This window comes from Procambarus clarkii, chromosome 86 (genome assembly GCF_040958095.1).
Source record: "Procambarus clarkii isolate CNS0578487 chromosome 86, FALCON_Pclarkii_2.0, whole genome shotgun sequence".
Taxonomy (NCBI): Eukaryota; Metazoa; Arthropoda; class Malacostraca; order Decapoda; family Cambaridae; genus Procambarus; species Procambarus clarkii.
The window spans coordinates 5,105,524-5,133,109 of NC_091235.1; the positions used below are offsets into that span (position 1 = coordinate 5,105,524).

The 27,586-nt window shown below is 50.8% G+C and overlaps 2 protein-coding genes across 39 annotated transcripts in view; one reads left to right on the plus strand and one right to left on the minus strand.

The window, feature by feature from the left end:
- Window positions 1–27,586, minus strand: part of LOC123768787 (prominin-1) — a 274,739-nt gene that overhangs the window by 142,204 nt on the left and 104,949 nt on the right. The gene's annotated exons all lie outside the window — the stretch shown is intronic.
- LOC138358749 (skin secretory protein xP2-like) overlaps window positions 22,780–27,586 on the plus strand; it is a 109,557-nt gene continuing 104,750 nt past the window's right edge. Inside the window, exon 1 of the mRNA XM_069316919.1 lies at window positions 22,780–22,827. Within this exon, the coding sequence (XP_069173020.1) occupies window positions 22,780–22,827 (48 nt within the window). The remainder of the gene's footprint in view (window positions 22,828–27,586) is intronic.

A 27,586-nucleotide genomic window follows, 5' to 3' on the forward strand; every position in this document is an offset into this window, starting at 1 on the left:
TATTATTTGATATCTCTCTCGTCTTCTTTCTAGTGAGTACATTTGGAGGGCTCTGAGATGATCCCAATAATTTAGGTGCTTTATTGCGTCTATGCGTGCCGTATATGTTCTCTGTATTCCCTCTATTTCAGCAATCTCTCCTGCTCTGAAGGGGGAAGCGAGTACTGAGCAGTACTCAAGACGGGACAACACAAGTGACTTGAAGAGTACAACCATTGTGATGGGATCCCTGGATTTGAAAGTTCTCGTAATCCATCCTATCATTTTTCTGGCTGTCGCAATATTTGCTTGGTTATGCTCCTTAAACGTTAGGTCGTCAGACATTATTATTCCCAAATCCTTTACATGCTGTTTTCCTACTATGGGTACATTTGATTGTGTTTTGTACTCTGTATTATGTTTAAGGTCCTCATTTTTACCGTACCTGAGTACCTGGAATTTATCACTGTTAAACATCATGTTATTTTCTGATGCCCAGTCGAAAACTTTATTAATATCAGCTTGAAGATTTTCAATGTCTTCAGCCGAGGTAATTTTCATATTGATTTTTGTCATCTGCGAAGGATGATACGAAGCTGTGACTTGTATTTTTATCTATATCTGATATGCGAATAAGGAAAAGCAGCGGTGCAAGGACTGTACCCTGAGGTACAGAGCTTTTAACTGCACTTGGACTAGATTTTATATGGTTGACCGTTACTCGCTGAGTCCTGTTTGACAGAAAACTGAGTATACAGCTTCCTACTTTACCGGTTATTCCCATTGACTTCATTTTGTGTGCTATCACGCCATGGTCACATTTATCGAAAGCCTTTGCGAAGTCCGTGTATATCACATCAGCATTCTGTTTTTCTTCTAATGCCTCAGTGACTTTGTCGTAGTGCTCAAGTAGCTGTGAGAGCACGATCTTCCCGCTTGAAATCCATGTTGGCCTGGGTTGTGAAGGTCATTGGTCTCCATGAAATTGGTGACCTGACTCCTAATCACTCTCTCAAATACTTTTATGATGTGCGATGTTAGTGCAACTGGTCTATAATTCTTTGCCAATGCTTTGCTCCCTCCCTTGTGTAGAGGGGCTATGTCTGCTACTTTAAGTGCATCTGGTATCTCCCCCTTATCCAAGCTGTTCCTCCACACTATACTGAGTGCCTGGTTAGCATTGTAAATGTGTGGCCACGTCTGTGGTAGAAAAATAATAATAATAATAATAATAATAATAATAATAATAATAATAATAATAATAATAAAAACTCGTTCGTTTCACTGAATATCCATATACATATATCCATCCCAATTTAGCTTTTAACTTGGGATATCACCTGACTGGTCCTTCCCTAGTTTTAGGTTCACTAGGCTCATTAGTTTTTGTCAAGAAGTGCCGGACCAACCGGGCTGTAGTGGATGTGGGCCTGAGGGCCGCTCCATGCAACAGCCTGGTGGACCAAGCTCTCACAAGTCAAGGCCAGGCTTGGGGAGTAAAAGAGCTCCCAGACCACCATACAGGTATGACCAAGGTAAGGTACGTGACCATCACTGGGAGTATACCTGGAGCGGGTTCTTCTCCCCGAGTCCGGCCTGAGAGCAGGCTCGACTTGTGATAACTTGGTCCACCAGGCTGTTGCTTGGAGCGGCCCGCAGGCCCACATATTCACTACAGTCTGGTTGGTCCGACACCTCTTGCAAAAACTTATGTAAGTGCCTCTTGAATACATCCACCTTTGTTCCGGCAATATTTCTAATGCTTGCTGGGAGGGTGTTGAACAGCTGTGGACCTCTGATCTTCAGACAGTGTTCTCTCATTGTGTCTATGGCACCTATACTCTTTACTGGTTCTATTCTGCATTTCCTTCCGTATATTTCGCTCCAGTATGTTGTTATTCTACTGTGCACATTTGGGACTTGGTCTTCCAGTATCTTCCATGTATATATTATTTGATACCTCTCGTTTGTGTTCCAGAGAGTACATGTTGAGAGCTTTGAGACGGTCCTAATAATTTAGATGTTTTATATACGTTTCTATACGTGCCGTATATATATTCTCTGTATTCCCACTAAGTCAGAGATCTCTCCCGCTCTGAAATTGAGTACCGAGCATTACTCAAGACGGGACAGCACCAGTGATTTAAATAGTATTAGCATTGCTGTGGAATTTCTGGATTTAAACGTTCTCATTATCCATCCTATTATTTTCCTTACCGCCGCTATACATGCTCGGTTATGTTCACTAGCTGTCAGGTCGTCAGATATCATATTTCCCAGATCTTTTACATGTCGCTTTCCTTCTATGAGTGTGTGTCCTGTACCCTGTGTGTCGTTTAGTTCCTCGTTTCCGCCATACCTCAGTACCTTGAACTTGCCACCGTTAAACATCAGGTTATTTTCAGTTGCTCAGTTATATTAAAGACCTTATTAACCCAATAAGTCACTACACTATATGCAAGATAACTACCTTGAACCCAGTGCATGTAGGACAGAAGGAAATGCATGAACGCTGATTTGTATTGTAAAAGTACAACAATCACTCAGCTGTGTGAGTGCTCAATAACCCACCACACAATATGTAGGAGTGCTCAATAACCCACCACACAATATGTAGGAGTGCTCAATAACCCACCACACAATATGTAGGAGTGCTCAATAACCCACCACACAATATGTAGGAGTGCTCAATAACCCACCACACAATATGTAGGAGTGCTCAATACCCCACCACACAATATGTAGGAGTGCTCAATACCCCACCACACAATATGTAGGAGTGCTCAATAACCCACCACACAATATGTAGGAGTGCTCAATACCCCACCACACAATATGTAGGAGTGCTCAATACCCCACCACACAATATGTAGGAGTGCTCAATACCCCACCACACAATATGTAGGAGTGCTCAATAACCCACCACACAATATGTAGAACAAATCTCTAACCTTGTGTATAAAATACAAACGAGAAAGCATGCATACATGCTGGTTACAAGTGTATATGAATGGGCCACGTCTGTGGTTTAAAAAAAACTTTTACTCCCGTCAAGTTTCCAGATCAAAGGTGAGAGGTGAGAGGAAGTGCGAGGGGTCGGCAGAGGAGGAGGAGGAAAGCACGCGCGCCTAACCCCGCAAGAAAGTGGGTTTCACCGCTCTGGCTCCCACTGAGGTTATGAGAGAGTGAGTGAGAAAGTTGGCTCTAACTATGAGAGAAGACGGAAGACGCGACAGACGGAAGACGCGACAGTCGGAAGACGCGACAGTCGGAAGACGCGACAGTCGGAAGACGCGACAGTCGGAAGACGCGACAGACGGAAGACGCGACAGTCGGAAGACGCGACAGTCGGAAGACGCGACAGTCGGAAGACGCGACAGTCGGAAGACGCGACAGTCGGAAGACGCGACAGTCGGAAGACGCGACAGTCGGAAGACGCGACAGTCGGAAGACGCGACAGTCGGAAGACGCGACAGACGGAAGACGCGACAGTCGGAAGACGCGACAGACGGAAGACGCGACAGACGGAAGACGCGACAGACGGAAGACGCGACAGACGGAAGACGCGACAGACGGAAGACGCGACAGTCGGAAGACGCGACAGACGGAAGACGCGACAGTCGGAAGACGCGACAGTCGGAAGACGCGACAGTCGGAAGACGCGACAGTCGGAAGACGCGACAGTCGGAAGACGCGACAGTCGGAAGACGCGACAGTCGGAAGACGCGACAGTCGGAAGACGCGACAGTCGGAAGACGCGACAGTCGGAAGACGCGACAGTCGGAAGACGCGACAGTCGGAAGACGCGACAGTCGGAAGACGCGACAGTCGGAAGACGCGACAGTCGGAAGACGCGACAGTCGGAAGACGCGACAGTCGGAAGACGCGACAGTCGGAAGACGCGACAGTCGGAAGACGCGACAGTCGGAAGACGCGACAGTCGGAAGACGCGACAGTCGGAAGACGCGACAGTCGGAAGACGCGACAGTCGGAAGACGCGACAGTCGGAAGACGCGACAGTCGGAAGACGCGACAGACGGAAGACGCGACAGACGGAAGACGCGACAGACGGAAGACGCGACAGACGGAAGACGCGACAGACGGAAGACGCGACAGTCGGTACACAAAATACTTGCCGGAACTTACAGTTAGAGAGAAAGAAGTGTTGACAAAACAGGTGCGAGAAGAGATTTAAGCCAGGGCCGGACGAGTCATACGGGGAGGGTTATCATGAGGTGAAAGCGCTCTCCCCAGTACAGCACCAACACCTTGACTACCTGCTGGGATTCCAGGGATCAACGTCCCCATGGCCCGGTCTCTGACCTGCCCTCCTGCTAGTAGGTCTGGTCAGGTCAGGCTCTTACGTGCAGCTGGTCGATCAGATATCATTTGTAGGTGTATATCAAGTTATCTCTAGAACATCCGTGAGAGGCAGGCCGGCTAGCTATGTCCCTTATGTGCAGAGAATGCTGACAAAATCTTGGACCTTTGAGGTTGAGAGAGTACCTATTGGTCCAAATAGGTACAATAGGTACTCTAGGCATTGTACTCTAGTACCTATTGGTCCAAAAGTACCTATTGGGAGTTAGACAGCTGCTACGGGCTGCTTCCTGGGGGTGTGTAAGAAAAAGGAGGCCTGGTCGAGGACCGGGCCGCGGGGACGCTAAGCCTAGAAATCATCTCAAGATAACCCTCAAGATGCACCTCTCCTTTTCAACGGGGCTTTGCACTTCCTGCCATGCCTCCTGGTCTCGTGTGATGGTATTTCAGCGTGCAGGTTTGAGACCAATCCCTCTAGCATTACCGTGTAAATTATGACTGCAAGCGTCGTCACTCCTGCCATTCTGCGGTTCATGTATGGTAGATGCAGTTCGTTCATACCTGCTTGACGGGGTTCTGGGAGTTCTTCTACTCCCCAAGCCCGGCCCGAGGCTAGACTTGACTTGTGAGAGTTTGGTCCACCAGGCTGTTGCTTGGAGTGGCCCACAGACCCACACACCCACCACAGCCCGGTTGGCCCGGAACGTCTTTTAGAAAACAGTTTAGTTTTCTCTTTAAGAATTCTCATGGTAGATTCACTATCGTACATGGGACCTGCAAGCAGTTTATACTTACTCGAGGACCAACCCATGAATGATTATGCTGCTGGTTCGCTGGAAGATGAATCAGCAAGAAGGGAGCCTTATGGTAACAAGAGAAACTAATCTACAAGACGAAATAAAGAGGATTGTTTGATCATCTTGTGAGAGGAAGAGATGTATGTCGGTGCACTGGTTTTAGATTCAGAACAAAATCTAGAACAAAAAGTTCCTGTAAGGGTTCTTGTAAGGAGGGGGGGGGGGTGACGCAGACAGTACACAGAAAATAAGTAGAACTAAAAGGAGGACACCAGAGTTAAGGAGAGAGGGAGGGGGGGGGGGCAAGTCATCGTGGCTTAGATGGTTGTGAACACGTGACAACGTGTCATTTCAGAGCAGAGTCCGTCATCACGTGACGCTAAGCCTCTTCTCCGTGATTCAGCTCGTTCCCGGGTGACTCTCCAGTGAGCAATCCGACTAAGTGTCGGGTCACAAGTTGCTGCACAAGAGTGTGTGAGTGCGTGCGCGCGTGTGTGCTGCTGGTGGCGATGGTTGGCTATTTTGTTTCTATCAGTGGCTCCCTGATAAGTTAGGGGGGCCCTGATATATGCTTATATATAACAATATTAATTTATATTTGAGAAGAAGTTTGTTTGTTACCTAGTTTGAAATTTATGACTGCGTCCTTGGGGTCGAGCGCTGGAGGGACTGAAGAGAGTGAGGACGGGTTGGTACAAGACACCAACACTCCCCGCGTGCTTTGTTGCCTCCTTAGGTCAAGAACTACGAGAGGTCATGTCATTATAATCCTCTAATAAAAGAGCTGCAAATGAATATTGTCTTGAGGTCAAGAGCAGGCGAGACTCCGGCTCCACTAAGAGCAAGCTGCACCAAGCTGACTGACTCCAAGCTGATAATTGCTGGCTGTCTGGGAGGACTTGGTAATGGCATCTGGCCAGGCACAGTCCAATGTAACCTCCTTAACTGGTGAGTATCTCACAGGCACGCGATACTGCGCCAACCCCTCGCGCACGTGGTGGCGGGCGGGCGGGCGCACGTGGTGGAGGGCGGGCGGGCGCACGTGGTGGAGGGCGGGCGGGCGGGCAGGCGCACGTGGTGGAGGGCGGGCGGGAGGGCGCACGTGGTGGAGGGCGGGCGGGAGGGCGGGCGCACGTGGTGGAGGGCGGGCAGGCGCACGTGGTGGAGGGCGGGCGGGCGGGCAGGCGCACGTGGTGGAGGGCGGGCGGGCAGGCAGGCGCACGTGGTGGAGGGCGGGCGGGCGGGCAGGCGCACGTGGTGGAGGGCGGGCGGGCGGGCAGGCGCACGTGGTGGAGGGCGGGCGGGCGGGCAGGCGCACGTGGTGGAGGGCGGGCGGGCGGGCAGGCGCACGTGGTGGAGGGCGGGCGGGCGGGCAGGCGCACGTGGTGGAGGGCGGGCGGGCGGGCAGGCGCACGTGGTGGAGGGCGGGCGGGCGGGCAGGCGCACGTGGTGGAGGGCGGGCGGGCGGGCAGGCGCACGTGGTGGAGGGCGGGCGGGCGGGCAGGCGCACGTGGTGGAGGGCGGGCAGGCGCACGTGGTGGAGGGCGGGCGGGCGGGCAGGCAGGCGCACGTGGTGGAGGGCGGGCAGGCAGGCGCACGTGGTGGAGGGCGGGCGGGCAGGCGCACGTGGTGGAGGGCGGGCGGGCGGGCGGGCAGGCGCACGTGGTGGAGGGCGGGCGGGCGGGCAGGCGCACGTGGTGGAGGGCGGGCGGGCGGGCGGGCAGGCGCACGTGGTGGAGGGCGGGCGGGCGGGCGGGCAGGCGCACGTGGTGGAGGGCGGGCGGGCGGGCGGGCAGGCGCACGTGGTGGAGGGCGGGCGGGCGGGCGGGCAGGCGCACGTGGTGGAGGGCGGGCGGGCGGGCAGGCGCACGTGGTGGAGGGCGGGCGGGAGGGCGCACGTGGTGGAGGGCGCACGTGGTGGAGGGCGGGCGGGAGGGCGCACGTGGTGGAGGGCGGGCGGGAGGGCGCACGTGGTGGAGGGCGGGCGGGCGGGCGCACGTGGAGGGCGGGCGGGAGGGCGCACGTGGTGGAGGGCGGGCGGGAGGGCGGGCGCACGTGGTGGAGGGCGGGCGGGCAGGCGCACGTGGTGGAGGGCGGGCGGGAGGGCGCACGTGGTGGAGGGCGGGCGGGCGGGCGCACGTGGTGGAGGGCGGGCGCACGTGGTGGAGGGCGGGCGCACGTGGTGGAGGGCGGGCGGGCGGGCGCACGTACACATGAGGGAGTTGTATTTCCCTCCCTCACCACCCAAGATCTTCACCTCCCACAGCCTGGGGGAGGAGATAGGCCACCTTCCCCCCCCCCTCACCACCACCTTCCCCCCCCCCCTCACCACCACCTTCCCCCCCCCCTCACCACCACCTTCCCCCCCCCCTTCACCACCACCTTCCCCCCCCTTCACCACCACCTTCCCCCCCCCTTCACCACCACCTTCCCCCCCCCCTTCACCACCACCTTCCCCCGCTCCTCAAGTCTGGAGACAATGGTAAACACAAGATGCTAACCGGGGTCTTCTTCACCACACACCACCTGGTTTGATGGGCCAATTTGCCGCTCCTTACGAGGCAATTACACATGGTTAACAACCGCGGGGAGGGCCGTGCTTAACCCGGACACACACAAGACTGTCTCACACCGGCAGGAAAGGGATCACACTAGATAACGCTTCTTATCTCATCAACACGGGTTTTTAACTGTGTTCACTGAAGATTGAGAAATGATATCAGACTGACCACACCCAGGAGACAGACGGACGGATGTGCACTCCCGGCCCACACGACAGCTTTCCGCATTCGCAGTCTACGGACCCGGGTTCGATTCTCGGCCTAGCCACAAACAAAGGGTCAGAGTTTGTCACCTGATGCCTGTTCACCTGGGTGTAAACTGGATATCTGGGAGAGAGTCGCGTGCTGTGGGCTGCATCCTGGGATGTGCGGGAAAGAAATACACGTAGTAACGAATTATAGCGAAAAGTAGGTTGGGACAAGACTCGCGCCACGGTTAGAAAGCTCGGGGTCCAAAGCCGAGAGTTCGAGCCTGCAAACAGTAAATACACAACCCGTTCTCGCAAATTTAATAAGTCAATATTGACTTATTAACTACGTGCATAGGTGACACTTAACATAATAGATACCCTTAAAAAGATTCATAGAAAACACCGACCTTACCTAACCTTGTTAGTATCTTAAGATAAGCATCTTATTGCTTCGTAATTACAATTATTACCTAACCTATAATAGGTATAGGTTAAGTAATAATTGTAATTACGAAGCAATAAGATGCTTATCTTAAGATACTAACAAGGTTAGGTAAGGTCGGTGTTTTCTATGAATCTTTTTAAGGGTATCTATTATGTTAAGTATGTCACCTATGCACGTAGTTAATAAGTCAATATTGACTTTACGAATTTGCGAGAACGGGTTGAAACACAAGCAATAAACACACACACACACACACCGCACACAAGGAGCCGCAGAAGCCCAGCTGTGGGAGTGTTCTCTGCAGCCTCACAGTCCAGGGATCAAGCCCAGCATTGGGGATAATTAGCTAATTTTTCAAAGTGTTATATGACAAAGAGTGCTGGGAAGACGGGACACCACGAGCGTAGCTCTCATCCTGTAACTACACTTAGGTAATTACACTTAGGTAATTACACACACACACACACACACACACACACACACACACACACACAAAGGTAGAAGACAGAAGAGTAAGGGGAGACATGATCACTACCTACAAAATCCTCAGGGGAATTGACAGGATAGACAAGGATAAACTGTTTAGCACGGGTGGTACGCGAACCAGGGGACACAGGTGGAGACTGAGTACCCACATGAGCCACAGGGACGTTAGAAAGAACTTTCAGTGTCAGTAGTTAACAGGTGGAATGCAGTGATGTGGTGAAGGCTGACTCCATACACAGTTTCAAATGTAGATATGATAGAACCCAGTAGGCTCAGGAACCTGTACACCAGTTGATTGACGGTTGAGAGGCGGGACCAAAGAGCCAGAGCTCAACTCCCGCAAGCACAAATAGGTGCTTACACACACCCACCAAACTGCCACCACCAGCCCCTCCATTTGGGGGGTAGAAATAGCCTAAGTTACTCTATTCCTTTGAGATGTATTTTCTTGTCTCAATAAACATACTTGAACCGGCCCTCACAGGGGGCTGGTGGCAGAGTGGACAGCGTTTAGGAATCTTAATCTTATGGCCCTGGGATCGATTCCCGGTCGATGCAGAAACAAATGGGCAGAGTTTCATTCATCCTGATGCTCCTGTTCACCTAACAGTAAATAGGTACCTGGGAGTTAGACAGCTGTTACGGGCTGCTTCCTGGGGATGTGTAACAAAAAGGAGGCCTGGTCGAGGACCGGGCCGCGGGGACGCTAAGCCCCGAAATCATCAAGATAACCTCAAGATAACATTTTATGTGGATTAATGTTAGGTGAAGCAGAACGGAAACAAGAGGTGGACTCGTGGATGAACAAGACACTAGACAAGTTATGCTTGTGAATGTTGCCACGTGGGCGGTGTTCAGCGCCCAGCAACAAGCAAAGACTTTGGGCCAGATTCACGAAGCTGTTACGCAAGCACTTACGAACCTGTACATCTTTTCTCAATCTTTCGTGGCTTTGTTTGCAATTATTAAACGGTTAATGAGCTCCGAAGCACCAGGAGGCTGTTTATAACAATAACAGTTGATTGGCACGTTTTCATGCTTGTAAACTGTTTAATAAATGTAACCAAAGCCGTCAAAGATTGAGGAAAGATGTACACGTTCGTAAGTACTTGCGTAACTGCTTCGTGAATCTGGCCCTTGGATATTAACTATACGAAGCCGGTTTAAAAGAGCTAAGTATTCAGTCCTGAGAGAAGAAGAGTAAGAGGAGATTTCATACAAATATATAATTAATGGGGTATGACTACCTTTATCCAAGTACAAATATTTCAACTTTGTATTGGCTAATTTCAATATGACTTTACAATTAACTGCAAACATCTCTAGGGGAAACTAAACAAAATACACTTGAATGGAACAGTAACAACTTGCCTAATGCTTTACTCATTACAATACCATGTACATTACTAACAAATACTACAGTACTAGTCTTCAGATCAAGTCTTCAAAGTATGACATTGCCAGAAACGCTATGCGTACTAGTGGCTTTAGGTACTGTATGTACTGCCTCTGTCTTTAAATCAAACAATGTTTGTACTGTAACTCTCCAACTATGTATGTACTTTTCCTAAAGCAATTATTATTTTTATATTATATAACCCACAGCTTGCATCGTCCGTACTATCTTCTTGAGGTTACCTTGAGATGATTTCGGGGCTTTAGTGTCCCCGCGGCCCGGTCCTCGACCAGGCCTCCACCCCCAGGAAGCAGCCCGTGACAGCTGACTAACACCCAGGTACCTATTTTACTGCTAGGTAACAGGGACATAGGGTGAAAAACTCTGCTCATTGTTTCTCTCCGGCGCCCGGGATCGAACCCGGGACCACAGGATCAGAAGCCCAGCGTGCTGTCCGCTCGGCCGACCGGCTCCCCGATAAACTTCCCCCACAAGCAGCCGAGCTTTGTTCTCCATGTTACACCCAGTGATTGTGCTACTGATACCTCGCACTTCTTTGTAGATAGGCAGTGCCAAGAGCCGAGGACAGTGGCCGAGTGAATGGGAATGTGGTCAGTTTCTTTCAAAGTCTGCTGTGCTTGTGTTAATTTCACTTATATTTTAGTTCATGAAAGAAGTTTCAATTCTATTTTCAGTTAATTGTTTTCGTAATTTAAGGGCATGGGAGGAAGTGCAAAACAGTCCCGTTGAACATCAGATGCGCAAAAGATATGGTGAAAGAGAACTATCAACAACAGAGGCCCAAGACTTCTCAACACCCTGCTACACTTAAGGGCCACAACTGGCCCACCTCGCAGTGTTCAACAAAGAACTTTATAACTACCACCACCACCTAAAGATACCTGGATCAACCAGGATACGACCAGAAGCTTGACTGTCCAGAAGCCCAAACCAGGGAACCTGGCCGGAGACCGGGCCGCAGGGACGTTGATCCCCGGAACCAACAACAGGCAGCGCAACAGGTGGGTTCAATATTGGTGAAAGGTTTACGTTCTGGATGTGAAAAAAAGTTTTCTTTTCCCGTCTCTTGTCTGGCTTTCAGTTCCTTTGCATTTCTTCAAGTCTGGCCTCAGATCCTCCCGTTTTTCTTTGATATTCCTGTTTTCTTTGTCGCGATATTGATGCCTGCGCCAGTATTTCTGTTATTTGTTTCAACCAGTTACAATGTCGTCTGTGTTCTCTAAGTTGGTGCTCTTTTTAAGCTCCCGCAAACTTTACATAAAAGCAGACTTTTATGCTTCGGTAGTCAATTGTTGTGTTCCCTGCGTCGAGGTTTTGGTGCTTAATACTGTTTTCCCATAGTGGTGGTGGTGTCCAGGGGGCCAGATTCACGAAGCAGTTACGCAAGCACTTACGAACCTGTACATCTTTTCTCAATCTTTGGCGGCTTTGTTTACAATTATTAAACGGTTAATGAGCTCCGAAGCACCAGGAGGCTGTTTATAACAGTAACAACAGTTGATTTGGAAGTTTTCATGCTTGTAAACTGTTTAATAAATGTAACCAAAGCCTTCAAAGATTGAGGAAAGATGTACACGTTCGTAAGTACCTGCGTAACTGTTTCGTGAATCTGGCCCCAGGTCCCCATCGTTGCTTTCTCACTCAATCCTCTTATTGCCTTAACTGGTTACTGAACAGCTGTTTCTGCCTGATATTTATTTTGGACGTATTGTATATTAGTCTGGTCTTAAGAGTTTGTGAACGTAATGTCCGATTATTTCTACATTGTTCGTGATTATCAAATTATTATTTCCGTTCCTAGTTGGCTCTTATCTCCTGGCCCAACCACTTATGCTGGACGGTAGAGCGACGGGCTCGCTTCATGCAGGTCGGCGTTCAATCCCCGACCGTCCAAGTGGTTGGGCACCATTCCTTCCCCCCGTCCCATCCCAAACCCTTAATCCTGTCCTCTTCCACGTGCTATATAGTCATAATGACTTGGTTCTTTCCCCTGATAATTCCCTCTTATCTCCTAGTTGACCGGACGTTTGTCACGTCTAAGAAGCTCTGTAACTAGTGTTTTGTCTCCAGGTTAATAACCTGTTACAGTGTTATTGTTTGTGTCCCTCCGTATTAAACAGGATGGATCGAAACGTCCAAATAGGATTACATCAGGCAGGGGAAATCCCAAGATAATCAAGGCAATAATTCGGTTTGGTTTACATGTTGAATGAATTCCTCAACCTCATAATTATTACAATAATGGAGGTTAGGTTCTCGACTTGGATTCCAAGAACCTCCATCTTATTTGTGGAGGTTAAATAAGAGTTCCGTGACAACACAGTTCATCTTCACCATACAAACCACAAACTAACTCCATCTGACCTATTTACTGTCGCTTCTCGACACCGGACCAGTCTACCGGGCCACTCTACCGGGCCACTCTACCGGGCCACTCTACCAGACCACTCTACCAGACCACTCTACCAGACCACTCTACCAGACCACTCTACCAGACCACTCTACCAGACCACTCTACCAGACCACTCTACCAGACCACTCTACCAGACCACTCTACCAGACCACTCTACCAGACCACTCTACCAGACCACTCTACCAGACCACTCTACCAGACCACTCTACCAGACCACTCTACCAGACCACTCTACCAGACCACTCTACCAGACCACTCTACCAGACCACTCTACCAGACCACTCTACCAGACCACTCTACCAGACCACTCTACCAGACCACTCTACCAGACCACTCTACCAGACCACTCTACCAGACCACTCTACCAGACCACTCTACCAGACCACTCTACCAGACCACTCTACCAGACCACTCTACCAGACCACTCTACCAGACCACTCTACCAGACCACTCTACCAGACCACTCTACCAGACCACTCTACCAGACCACTCTACCAGACCAGTCTCTTTCGGCAATCTCTCCCGCTCTGAAGGGGGAAGTGAGTACTGAGCAGTACTCAAGACGGGAACTAGAAAGAACTAGAAATAGTAGAACTAGAAAGGATCACACTGGACCTAATTTATTCACCTTCACTAGTAATGATGATCAATTTATCAGGAACAATGATTACAAATACCTGTTACTCAGATCACAACTTCATTGAAGTTCTGGCAACCATGGGGAATAGAGACCTGTAAAACCAGTCCAGAATCCCGGTGGAGGAGAATTCAGTAAATTCAACTTCAATAATAAACAGATAAACTGGGAGCAAATAAACCAAGACCTCACAGAAATAAGTTGGGAAGAACGGCTAGAAAATGCAAACCTGAACAAGTGCCTGGAAAAAATAAGCTCAGTAGCACTAGAAATTTGCTCTAACCGCATTAGGCATTAGAAGCCATGGAAGACAAACAAAACGCTGATGTAATTTACAGATTTCTCAAAAGCCTTCGACAAATGTGACTATGGTGTTATTACACACAAAATGCATTCAAAAGGAATTACCGGAAAAATAGGCAGATGGATCTATAATTTTCTGACTAACAGAACCCAATGTGTAATAGTCAATTAAATCAAATCCGGCCCATCAACCGTGAAGAGTTCAGTCCCCCAGGGTACTGTGCTTACTCCAGTACTTTTTCTCATCCTTATATCGGACATAGACAAGGACAATTTAGAGTACTGTATCTTCCTTCGCAAATGACACTAGGATTTTTACGACAGTAGGCAACATAGAGGACACGGCAAACCTCCAATCAAATGTAAATCGGGTCTTTCGATTTCGGAAATCGGGTCTTTTTCGGGCTACAGAAAATAGTATAGTATTTAACGAAGGTAAGTTCCAGCTCATGCGCGAAAGGAAAAAAATTGAATATAAAAACAGAAACCACGTACAAAACTCAGACAAATCATAACATAGAACGAAAAGGCAATGTAAAGGATCTGGGTGTACTCATGTCGGAAGACCTTACCTTTAAAGAACACAATAAAGTAGCCGTCACAACTGCAAGAAAAATGACAGGTTGGATAACAAGAACTTTTCACACTAGAGATGCTATACCGATGATACTTTTTTTGGGGGGAGGGGGGGGGGGGGGGAGGGGGGGGGGGGGTCATTTCTGCGCGGGCCCCTAAGCCTCTGGCTGGCCCACTATATGTTGCTTGTTTCTGTTTTACTTAGGTATTAAGTAAATCTGGTACTTAGGTATTACTTAGGTATTAATCTGTATTAGTTATGACTCGTATGGTCGCTTCAGTACGATTTTGACCCATGTGTTAACAACAACTGTTCTGTTGAATGTAAGATGAAATTTTAATGGGTTTGTAACTGTGCCCTGTGTTAGATAATGTTCCAGTGGTCTGTCGGGCATTTCTCCACAATTCTGACATTTCCTCTCATCTTCCGGAACCTGTAAGCCTATTTCTCATGCAAAGATGCTAGTGCTCTCTAGAGTGGAGTACTGCTGCACAATGACAGCCCCTTTCAAAGCTGGAGAAATGATTGACCTGGAGAGCGTACAGAGATCCTTTACTGCTAGAATCCGCTCAGTAAAACATCTAAACTATTGGGACCGACTAAAATGCCTAAATCTGTATTTTCTTGAGCGCAGGCGGGAGAGATATTTAATAATCTACACGTGGAAAATAGTAGAGGGGCTGGTCCCAAACCTGCACACAGAAATAACATCACATGAGACCAGAAGACATGGCAGGATGTGCAGAATACCCCCGTTGAAGAGCAGAGGTGCAACAGGTACTCAGAGAGAACTATCAACATCAGAGGCCCGAGACTGTTCAACACACTTCCACTACACAAGGGGCATAACTGGCCGACCCCTCACAGTGTTCAAGAAAGAACTAGATAAGCACCTCCAAAGGATACCTGATCAACCAGGCTGTGATTCATACGTAAGGCTGCGAGCAGCCGCGTCCAACAGCCTGGTTGACCAGTCCAGCAATGAAGAGGCCTGGTCAACGACCGGGCCGCGGGGATGCCGAGCCCCGAAAACACCTCAAGATAACCAGGACAAGAATTCGGGATGGGATGAGCCCAGCTCCCGGGGTGGGGGGGGGGGGGGGGTGGCGTCAACACTGGGGGTCCGCTGCGCCACCTCAACTTTAACTCTGCCAGCGGCCTGGAGGCCTCGGCCCCCACCACAATAATTACTGTACCTTTACTGGTACAGTGTTCTCCGTGCCCTCCCGCACCGGTGGTGGTGGTGCACGTGGCACCGGTGGTGGTGCACGTGGCACCGGTGGTGGTGCACGTGGCACCGGTGGTGGTGCACGTGGCACCGGTGGTGGTGCACGTGGCACCGGTGGTGGTGCACGTGGCACCGGTGGTGGTGCACGTGGCACCGGTGGTGGTGCACGTGGCACCGGTGGTGGTGCACGTGGCACCGGTGGTGGTGCACGTGGCACCGGTGGTGGTGCACGTGGCACCGGTGGTGGTGCACGTGGCACCGGTGGTGGTGCACGTGGCACCGGTGGTGGTGCACGTGGCACCGGTGGTGGTGCACGTGGCACCGGTGGTGGTGCACGTGGCACCGGTGGTGGTGCACGTGGCACCGGTGGTGGTGCACGTGGCACCGGTGGTGGTGCACGTGGCACCGGTGGTGGTGCACGTGGCACCGGTGGTGGTGCACGTGGCACCGGTGGTGGTGCACGTGGCACCGGTGGTGGTGCACGTGGCACCGGTGGTGGTGCACGTGGCACCGGTGGTGGTGCACGTGGCACCGGTGGTGGTGCACGTGGCACCGGTGGTGGTGCACGTGGCACCGGTGGTGGTGCACGTGGCACCGGTGGTGGTGCACGTGGCACCGGTGGTGGTGCACGTGGCACCGGTGGTGGTGCACGTGGCACCGGTGATGGTGCACGTGGCACCGGTGGTGGTGGTGGTGGTGCACGTGGCACCGGTGGTGGTGGTGGTGCACGTGGCACCGGTGGTGGTGGTGGTGCACGTGGCACCGGTGGTGGTGGTGCACGTGGCACCGGTGGTGGTGGTGCACGTGGCACCGGTGGTGGTGGTGCACGTGGCACCGGTGGTGGTGGTGCACGTGGCACCGGTGGTGGTGGTGCACGTGGCACCGGTGGTGGTGGTGCACGTGGCACCGGTGGTGGTGGTGCACGTGGCACCGGTGGTGGTGCACGTGGCACCGGTGGTGGTGCACGTGGCACCGGTGGTGGTGGTGCACGTGGCACCGGTGGTGGCGGTGCACGTGGCAACGAAGGCCGGAGCCACGTGGCAACGAAGGCCGGAGCCACGTGGCAACGAAGGCCGGATCCACGTGGCAACGACGGCCGGAGCCACGTGGCAACGACGGCCGGAGCCACGTGGCAACGACGGCCGGAGCCACGTGGCAACGAAGGCCGGATCCACGTGGCAACGACGGCCGGAGCCACGTGGCAACGACGGCCGGAGCCACGTGGCAACGACGGCCGGAGCCACGTGGCAACGACGGCCGGAGCCACGTGGCAACGACGGCCGGAGCCACGTGGCAACGACGGCCGGAGCCACGTGGCAACGACGGCCGGAGCCACGTGGCAACGACGGCCGGAGCCACGTGGCAACGACGGCCGGAGCCACGTGGCAACGACGGCCGGAGCCACGTGGCAACGACGGCCGGAGCCACGTGGCAACGACGGCCGGAGCCACGTGGCAACGACGGCCGGAGCCACGTGGCTCCAGGAGGTTTTCACAATAGAGCCACATCGAAGTGATATCAGCAGCAGCACATGTTAGATTAGCCAACAAAAGAACTGCCTTTAGAAATTTGTGTAATGGAACATTCAGGACCTTGTATACCACCTATGTCAGACCAATCCTGGAGTATGCAGCTCCAGCCTGGATTCCGTACCTAGTTAAACATAAGGTAGAAAAGAGTCAGAGGTATGTCAACAGACTAGTCCCAGAACTAAGAGGTGTGAGCTACGAGGACAGGCCACGGGAGCTAAACCTCACGTCCCTATAAGACAGAAGAGTTAGGGGAAGACATGATCACCGCCTATAAAATCTTCAAAAGGAATTGACAGGTTAGATAAGTACAAGATATTTAGCACGGGTAGAACACGGACAAGGGGACACAGGTGGAAGCTTAGTACCCAAATGAGCCACAGGGACGTTAGAAAGAATTGTTTCAGTGTCAGAGTAGTTAACAGATGGAATGCATTAGACAGTGATGTGGTGGAGGCTGACTCCATACCCAGCTTCAAATGTAGATATGATAGAGCCCAGTAGGCTCAGGAACCTGTACACCAGTTGTTTGACAGTTGAGAGGCGGGACCAAAGAGCCAGAGCTCAACCCCCACAAGCACAACGTGGTAATAACGTCGGAGCTCAAACCTTCAACAACGTATATTTACCAGACTAAAAACATTGAAGACAACGGGAGGAACCAACAGCAAGGAGCGAACACTTAGGAAATTAATGGCGTTCTAAACGCCAAATGACCAAGAAAAGAAAGCAATAAGAAAGACAAGAGGGTCGGGGAAAAAGGTAAAGATATGAGCAGGTTAAAGAAAATGTGGAGGTTTGGGGAAAATGGCGGCCGTGAATACAAACCTTCTCTTAATACTTGCCATCACTCTTCCCCTCCCGCTGACTACCTCCTTTCCCATCGTCCCTGGTTCTCTCCTGTCTTGCTCTCCCATCCCTCTCCCTGTAACCTCTCACCACTCTTACCTTCGATATTGAAATGGATAAGAAATAATTCTTGAAATACATTCTTAGGTGAGAGAGAATGGTGTTCCTCCCCCCCCCCTCTCTCTGGGCTCTCTATTCTCCCCCGGCGTCTCTCTCACTCCTCAGCGCTAATGGTTATTTACCCTATTCTCCTCCCTTTACTGACAATATTTACCTTCCTCAGAGTCTTCCGTCCTCTCTCCCTCTCTCTCCCCACTACTGCCTCGCTTCCTCACCCCCACCCTTCTGTCTTGTCTCCCCTCCCACCCATACTGTCCCACGTCTCTCCTCTCACGTCACCCGTCCTCCCCTGGAAGAATGGTATACACATATAGTTTACCTCACATTGTAACAAAGAGTCACAGTCACACGGGAGACATCTCCCGTCACGCAGGGTGCAGGAGCACCTCCACAGATAGTGGAGGTGCGACATATCTACACTTGTCCATGTTTCAAGTGTAGATATGATAGAGCCCAATAGGCTCAGGAACCTGTGCACCTGTTGATTGACAGTTGAGAGGCGGGACCAAAGAGCCAGAGCTCAACCCCCGCAAGCACAACTAGGCAAGCACAACTAGGTGAGTACAGATCTCCAGTATCAGCTCTTGATACTGGTAATGGCTCAAAAGAGCCACCACTTACGGGCTATTCATGCCCGTGCCACCTCTGCTTAGCGTCCCCGCGGCCCGGTCGTCGACCAGGCCTCCTAGTTACTGGACTGGTCAATCAGGCTGTTGGACGCGGCTGCTTGCAGCCTGACATATGAAGCACAGCCTGGCTGCCTGGGCTCAGTAATTTTGCAGCTCATATAGTTCCTCTACTCCAGCTCCTTCAGGAACTAGAGATGGACTTGCGGCCCCAATCAGTAATATTCACTAAAAGATGATACTCAAATCTGACGAATGACTATACAACTCATCCAAATAATCACAACACAACGTATCCTCTTGTATTTCGAACTTATTTTCTAGTTCTGAAAAGCTAGGAAGCCATCACCACCATCTAGGGCGGGAATAATAGGAAATGACATTGCAGACGAAGCTGCAAAACTTGCAACTAAGAGAAGAAATGTAGACATTCCCCCCGTTGTGGAGCAGAGCAGCACCTGCGCCTCCCCCTTCCCCTGGAACACTGGCCTCCCGTAAGGATGTGTGCTCCAGTGAACTCCTGTGTTTATTATATGATGATAATACACGCGATCCTCCTATCCTTGCTATCCTCTTCTTTTTCCTATTACTATCTCCTTCGGTGGTTATAATGGGAGCTGCCTCGTATGGGCCAATATGCCTGCTGCAGTTCTCATTACTACTATCCCCTACACCTGACTTTCCTCCTCAGCTCTCTCTTGCCTATTTATTGCCTGTCCCTACCTCCTCATCACAATCGACTTGAGAATGGTCCAGGACGGACCGAAACGTCGTCGTCCCTTCAATTTCTAGTGTGTGGTCTGGTCAACATAATACACGCGAGCTTGTTGGGTCAGTGAGGCGTGTCGCCTCTGGTCTGATACGTCTTCTGCCCATATTGTAAATGTGGCCCAAATGTTAGATTATTATTTGGGAGGTATCAATTACCCCCGTTGAAGAGCAGAGGTGCAACAGGTACTGTGAACTATCAACATCAGAGGCCCGAGACTGTTCAACACGCTTCCACTACACATAAGGGGTATAACTGGCCGACGCCTCACAGTGCTCAAGAGGGAACTGGATAAACATCTCCAAAGGATACCTGATCAACCAGGCTGTGACTCATACGTCAGGCTGCGAGCAGCCGCGTCCAACAGCCTGGTTGACCAAACCAGCAACCAGGAGGCCTCGTCGAGGACCGGGCCGCGGGGACGCTGATCCTTGGAATAACCGCAAGGTAACCGTGAGCTAAACGAAAGACTCAGAAATCATCCGAGAAGTGTTGTTATAGAAAGGAAAGTGACGGTCTGTATCGTACATTATGGGCAGCAGGTAAAGGACTCCTGCTAGCATACCTGCTTGATGGGGTTCTGGGAGTTGTTCTACTCCCCAAGCCCGGCCCGAGGCCAGGCTTGACTTGTGAGCTCCCTCCCCAAAACAAGAAGCAGAGAGTAGATGTTCTTGAGTTGTGAACCTCTCTACTCCAGCAGAGCAGCGTTCAACCCGACACTGGACAATTAGTTATATCATTATGCATCGATGTAAAGTGCCTTGTATAGTGACTTGTGGCCCTTAAGTTGAATCATTTGTCATATAGAAAGATTATTGGTACAGTATTTGTGTAAATAATTGTATATATAACACTAACAATTGTGTAACTAGCGTCAAAAGATTGTCACTTGCTGACCTAAACGAACTCTGTGGTTCAGTTCCTGAACCCATTATGTGCCTCTGTAACCCTTCCCACCACCACCGCTCACATGATGGGTATGGGGTGCATAATAAAGATATTGAATTGAAAACTGATTGATGCCGTGACACACTGCGGGGCGTTTAACCCTCCACTAACACTCTACTATTTAAATAATGTTCACATTTGTAAATGTGGATTATTGCATTTTGTTTCTATGTTCGTGTACGTTGTTATGAATTTTGTTTTTGTTAATATCTTCCTCAGATATTATACATATCGGCTTGTATACATAATTGTAATGTAATTTTGCCCCGAGGGGCGAGTTTATTGGGCAGCGCCACTCATCCTGTGAGTGAACACACCGCCATTCCGGATTCCATTACCGGTACAGTTACACCATTACCGGTACAGTTACACTTTCATGACCAGTCAATTTCGGAAGTACAGAAGTGATTACTATTTTTCCGGCTGAACTATGAATGGGGGGGGGGGGGCGAGTGTAGATTTTGACAATTACCTAGAAGAAAAACCCTTGTATTAATGTACCTTGCAAACTTGAGAGAACGCGTAATTGAAATTTATGGCAGTACTTCTACTGCCTCATTTACAGCCACTACCCATTTACAGAGTAAATTAGTAGTCAACAGCCAGTAGCGATCGGCTCTGGTGGACGGGTGTGTGGTCGACCTCTCATTCTTGATCTAATCACTCAGCATTTTGCGTTGTCACGGCATATAGTCTTCGTCTCATCTTCAGAAGGACACAGCTGCTCTGGAGAAGGTGCAACACCGGGCAACAAAAATCATTCCAGAGCCAAGTCAGTTCACGTATCAGACACGGTAGAGGGCCACGAGGCTAACAACACTGCCAACCAGGCATGACAGGGCGGATTTTATTGTAACTTAAAATACTGAACAACTTGGAGGATGTTAATCCGGAAAATGTCTTCAACAGGTCAGATGTAACACAAACAAGGAGCAACGGGTTCAAGCTCAACAAGCCACAATGTTGGACTGAGAACAGGCGATGCTTTTTCACCCACAAGGTTATTAACCCGTGGAACCGCCTACCCGCCGAAGCCGTAAATACCAGACTGTTAAATTTTAAAATCTAACTAGAAAAGAATATAAAGGCAAATAGAGGGGAGGGGGTGACCTTCGACAAGCCGCCAGCTTCCTGTCCTTGTCGAGGCCACTAGTGTTAGTGGTCTACCTAACCTTGAGGTGTTTTCGGGGCTTAGTGTCCCCCTAGCGTAGCCTAGTTGCGTACCTACTCTTTGAAACTTCCGGGGATCAATGGCCACGCGGCCCGGTCTCCAACCAGACCTGGTTGCTCTACTGGTAAACCATGACGTATGCATCACAGCCTGATTGATCAGGTATTCTTCGGAATTGTCTGTCGAGTTCATTCTTGAACACTGCTAGAGGCCGGCCATAAGTTATGTCTCTTATGTGTTGTAAGGTCTTGGGCCCTTGATGTTGATAGTTCTCTCTCAGAGTACCTGTTGCACCTCTGCTCTTCAACGGGGGTATTCTGCACATCCTGCCATGTCTCCTGGTCTCATGTGATGTAATCTCCATGTTCAAATTTGTTATCAGTCCCTCTAATATGTTCTACGTGTAGATTACTGTGCATCTCTCCCGCTTGCCCTCTAGAGAGCACAGATTTAGAACTTTTAATCGGTCCCAATAATTAAGATGACTTATAGAGTGGATTCAAGCGGTAAAGGATCTTTGTAAGCTCTCCAGGTCAGCAATTTCTCCGGCGCTGAAGGAGTGGCTTTGTAATGACATTAACAAATGTCTGCGACCACCAGCCTGGTCACCACCACCAGCCTGGTCACCACCACCAGCCTGGTCACCACCAACAGCCTGGTCACCACCACCAGCCTGGTCACCACCACCAGCCTGGTCACCACCAACAGCCTGGTCACCACCACCAGCCTTGTCACCACCACCAGCCTGGTCACCACCACCAGCCTGGTCACCACCATAACGGCCATGAAGCCTCCCGGGTAATTCTACTCTCGTAGCCTAAGCAAGGCCCGTGGATTTTTAGGTGGTAACTCATAGGTAAGGCTGTTACTGGCAGTGGCTCGTATGTTAGTCATTAAGACTGATGAACATAACCGGGCGTCCAACAGCCTGGTTGACCCGGCAAGAACTTATCTCAGTGCCTCCAATACTAGGGTTGTTCGTTTTGAACGAAGGCACAACAAACCTTTGTTCCACCAATATTTCTAATGCTTGCTGGAAATGTTTCACTGGGCTCATTTCTGTTTCGCTTCAATCAAGTTACTTCATTATGCATATTTGCGATCTGATCTTCCAGTATTTTCAATGTGAAAATGAGTGAACGATATGGAAGAAAATGGAGAAAAGAACCAGTGAAGAGCAGGGGTGCCATAGGCACAATCAGTGGAGCACTGTATAAACATCAGAGGTCCACGGTTGTTCAACGTCCTCAAAGCGACTATAACAAATATTGCCGGAACAACCGTGGACATCTTCAAGAGAAAACTGGACTGTTTTCTAAGAGAAGTTCCGGATCAACAGGGCTGTGGTGGGTATGTGGGCCTGCGGGCCGCTCCAAGCAACAGCCTGGTGGACCAAACTCTCACAATTCAGCAATGGGGTTGCTTGGGGAGAAGAACAACTCCCAGAACCCCATCAAGCAGGTAATGTACACATCATGTGATGTATCTCATCTCGGCCCCAGACATTATCCCGAGACTCTCCCAGTAATTTACGTGTTTTGCCGTGGGTGCAAGGGAGCCCGTCCTCAGAGCACACCCACCACAATGACGCACCACGCCCACATTCAAACCACAGGGATAGTTATCTGGACATTTGTGAGGGTATGAAAGCATATTACAGTTCATGTAATGGTCTACTTGTAAACTGGCAAGTGAACCTTTGTCATAAAGAGATTATTCTCAAGTTATAAACTTTTATGTATTATATCTCGTTGGTTTAAAATTTAAAATGTATGCTGAAAACGGTTTCTTTTAAGAATGTGTGTTTTCTGTAAATGGAATTCTCGGTTATACTAAAATAGTTTTAGAATTCCACATTTCACATTATCACCAATAATACACCATATTAACATAACCAAATGTATTCTAACCTAAAGTAACCATGGCAAGTACCAGTCTCTGTGGTGTAGTGGTAAGACACTCGCCTGGCGTTCCGCGAGCCCTTTGTCATGGGTTCGTATCCTGGCCGGGGAGGATTTACTGGGCGTAATTCCTTAACTGTAGCCTCTGTTAAACGCAACAGTAAAATGTGTACTTGGTTGTAACAAAGATTCTTCGCGGCGGGGATCGTATTCCAGGGACCTGCCCGAAACGCTACGCGTACTAGTGGCTGTACGAGAATGTAACATCTCTTGTATATATCTAACAAAAAAAGTGTAGATAATAGCATTGATTACATAGTCATCCCAACCCATTCCCTTGAACGGATCTTCTCCCTGAGGTCAGGTTGACGCGCAGGTCACATCCTGGTTGTGAGTGAACAACAATTTAAAATGTGAGCACTGTGGGTAGGCATCTCTCCAGGTCAACCGTAAGCAGTTGGAGTTTTGTTATGTTTTAAAAGAGAAACTAAGAACTACCTACTGGTTGATACCTGGTTGATGGGGTTCTGGGACTTGTTCTACTCCCCAAGCCCGGCCCGAGGCCAGGCTTGACTTGTGAGAGTTTGGTCCACCAGGCTGTTGCCTGGAGCGGCCCGCAGGCCCACATACCCACCACAGCCCGGCTGATAAACTGTAAACTCTGTAACCTTACTTCTTGAATGTCAACCAATGTTTTGCTGTTATTGAACATGAATTTCTGAACCTGTTCTGCTGCTGTTGTCTGCAGTGTGAAGAACATAACATTGTATTTATTCTGCTTATTTTGTAAAATTACTATCTGTTGTTCTGTTACAATTTTGAGGTTACATCCATCATGTTTTAATTGTCACTTTATTTCTCTACTTCATTATTGAAATTTGTTATGTCATTTACTTTGAAGTCTTTTGATGTTTATACCCCACATTATGGCCGTAAAGTTCTGTGTACTAGAGGCTGTAGGCGACCTACCTACCCATCAATAACAAGATTTGCTTATAACCTATGTACAATATGTATGTATGTATGTATGTATGTATGTATATATATATGTATGTATATATGTATGTATGTATGTATTTTTGCCTAAAAGAAATGTGTTCATTTTTTTTTTAAATATCTGCCAAGTGGAAGATGTTGTTATGCTCGTAGTTCTCAAGTGTATTCCGCCGAAACAATCTGGTCTTCTGATTTTAGTATGACAGCAAAGAAGGCGATGAGTCACAATAACGTGGCTGAAGTATGTTGACCAGACCACACACTAGAAAGTGAAGGGACGACGACGTTTCGGTCCGTCCTGGACCATTCTCAAGTCGATGACATTGATCATTCGACTTGAGAATGGTCCAGGACGAACCGAAACGTCGTCGTCCCCTTCAGCTTCTAGTGTGTGGTCTGGTCAACAGCAAAGAAGGACTCTAGAGGTGTGGTTTACATGTTGTCAGCTATAGGGGTAAGCGGTGACACAAGGACTGCTCCGGCTTGGGTCTGTTTGGCTTGTGTGTACTCTGTGACCTGTTGCCAGATTTCAAATAAATCGTCCCATTTTGCCTGGTATACCACTGTACCACATTTTATGAGCAGTTGCTCCATGGTCACATTTGTCAAATGCATTTGTAACATCATAATGGAACACGTTAGTGTGCGGAACTTAGCAACAAGGCTGTGCTAGTGTTGCGAGAGAGAGGAGAGCATCATGCAGGGATGGGCAGATGTAATCAACCAGATGAGCGGCCAGTTGAAGCCAATTCTATTCGTAACTTCACAGTAACACGTGATAGCAACAATTTAAATGTGGCGTCAACGCATTAGTCTTTGACAACCATTCTCTGGACAGGCGAAGTTGAAGAGCTTAAGCTCTAGCCTAGCATCTACAACACTCAGAGCACACATTAGTGAACCGTGTACATGTGCACACCATCCTGTAGGTACAAACACTAACGTGCACACACGTACAGAGGCGCGTACACACGCGCACACACTAGCAACCTGCAGTAGCTGCCATATTGATTTTCTCCAGCCTCCGGTAGCCCTGCTCTCTCCGCCCCCCTCCTCCACCCCTCCTCCTCTTCTTCGTCCCCCCTCCCCCCCCACCTCTCCATCCCCCCTCCCACATCAACACAACCTGTGCAGTATTTCACATTTCCCTCTAACAACCACTACTTCCTCCACACTCATGCCCCTCTAGTACACCCCCCCCCCTCTGCCTCCTCACATCACAACACCCCCCCCCCCTCTACCTCACATCACAACACCCCCCCCTCTACCTCCTCACATCACAACACCCCCCCCTCTACCTCCTCACATCACAACACCCCCCCTCTACCTCCTCACATCACAACACTCCCCCCCTCTGCCTCCTCACATCACAACACCCCCCCCCTCTGCCTCCTCACATCACAACCCCCCCTCTGCCTCCTCACATCACAACACCCCCCTCTGCCTCCTCACATCACAACACCCCCCCCCTCTGCCTCCTCACATCACAACACCCCCCCTCTGCCTCCTCACATCACAACACCCCCCCTCTGCCTCCTCACATCACAACACCCCCCCCCTCTGCATCCTCACATCACAACACCCCCCTCTGCCTCCTCACATCACAACACCCCCCCCCTCTGCCTCCTCACATCACAACCCCCCCCCTCTGCCTCCTCACATCACAACACCCCCCCCCCCTCTGCCTCCTCACATCACAACACCCCCCCCCTCTGCCTCCTCACATCACAACACCCCCCTCTGCCTCCTCACATCACAACACCCCCCCCTCTGCCTCCTCACATCACAACACCCCTCCCCCTGCCTCCTCACATCACAACACCCCCCCCCCTTTGCCTCATCATAACACCCCCCCCCTCTGCCTCCTCACATCACAACCCCCCCCTCTGCCTCCTCACATCACAACACCCCCCCTCTGCCTCCTCACATCACAACACCCCCCCCCCTCTGCCTCCTCACATCACAACACCCCCCCCTCTGCCTCCTCACATCACAACACCCCCCCCTCTGCCTCCTCACATCACAACACCCCCCCCTCTGCCTCCTCACATCACAACACCCCCCCTCTGCCTCCTCACATCACAACACCCCCCCCTCTGCCTCCTCACATCACAACACCCCCCCCCTCTGCCTCCTCACATCACAACACCCCCCCCCCTCTGCCTCCTCACATCACAACCCCCCCCTCTGCCTCCTCACATCACAACACCCCCCCTCTGCCTCCTCACATCACAACACCCCCCCCCTCTGCCTCCTCACATCACAACACCCCCCCCTCTGCCTCCTCACATCACAACACCCCCCCCTCTGCCTCCTCACATCACAACACCCCCCCTCTGCCTCCTCACATCACAACACCCCCCCTCTGCCTCCTCACATCACAACACCCCCCCCTCTGCCTCCTCACATCACAACACCCCCCCCCTCTGCCTCCTCACATCACAACACCCCCCCTCTGCCTCCTCACATCACAACACCCCCCCCCCTCTGCCTCCTCACATCACAACACCCCCCCCCTCTGCCTCCTCACATCACAACACCCCCCCCTCTGCCTCCTCACATCACAATACCCCCCTCTGCCTCCTCACATCACAACACCCCCCCCCTCTGCCTCCTCACATCACAACACCCCTCCCCCTGCCTCCTCACATCACAACACCCCCCACTTTGCCTCATCATAACACCCCCCCCCTCTGCCTCCTCACATCACAACCCCCCCCCTCTGCCTCCTCACATCACAACCCCCCCTCTGCCTCCTCACATCACAACACCCCCCCTCTGCCTCCTCACATCACAACACCCCCCCCTCTGCCTCCTCACATCACAACACCCCCCCCTCTGCCTCCTCACATCACAACACCCCCCCCCCCTCTGCCTCCTCACATCACAACACCCCCCCCCTCTGCCTCCTCACATCACAACACCCCCCCCCTCTGCCTCCTCACATCACAACACCCCCCCCCCTCTGCCTCCTCACATCACAACACCCCCCCTCTGCCTCCTCACATCACAACACCCCCCCTCTGCCTCCTCACATCACAACACCCCCCTCTGCCTCCTCACATCACAACACCCCCCTCTGCCTCCTCACATCACAACACCCCCCCCCCTCTGCCTCCTCATATCACAACCCCCCCCCTCTGCCTCCTCACATCACAACACCCCCCCCCCCTCTGCCTCCTCACATCACAACACCCCCCCCTCTGCCTCCTCACATCACAACACCCCCCCCCCCTCTGCCTCCTCTCATCACAACACCCCTCCCCCTGCCTCCTCACATCACAACACCCCCCCCCCTTTGCCTCATCATAACACCCCCCCCC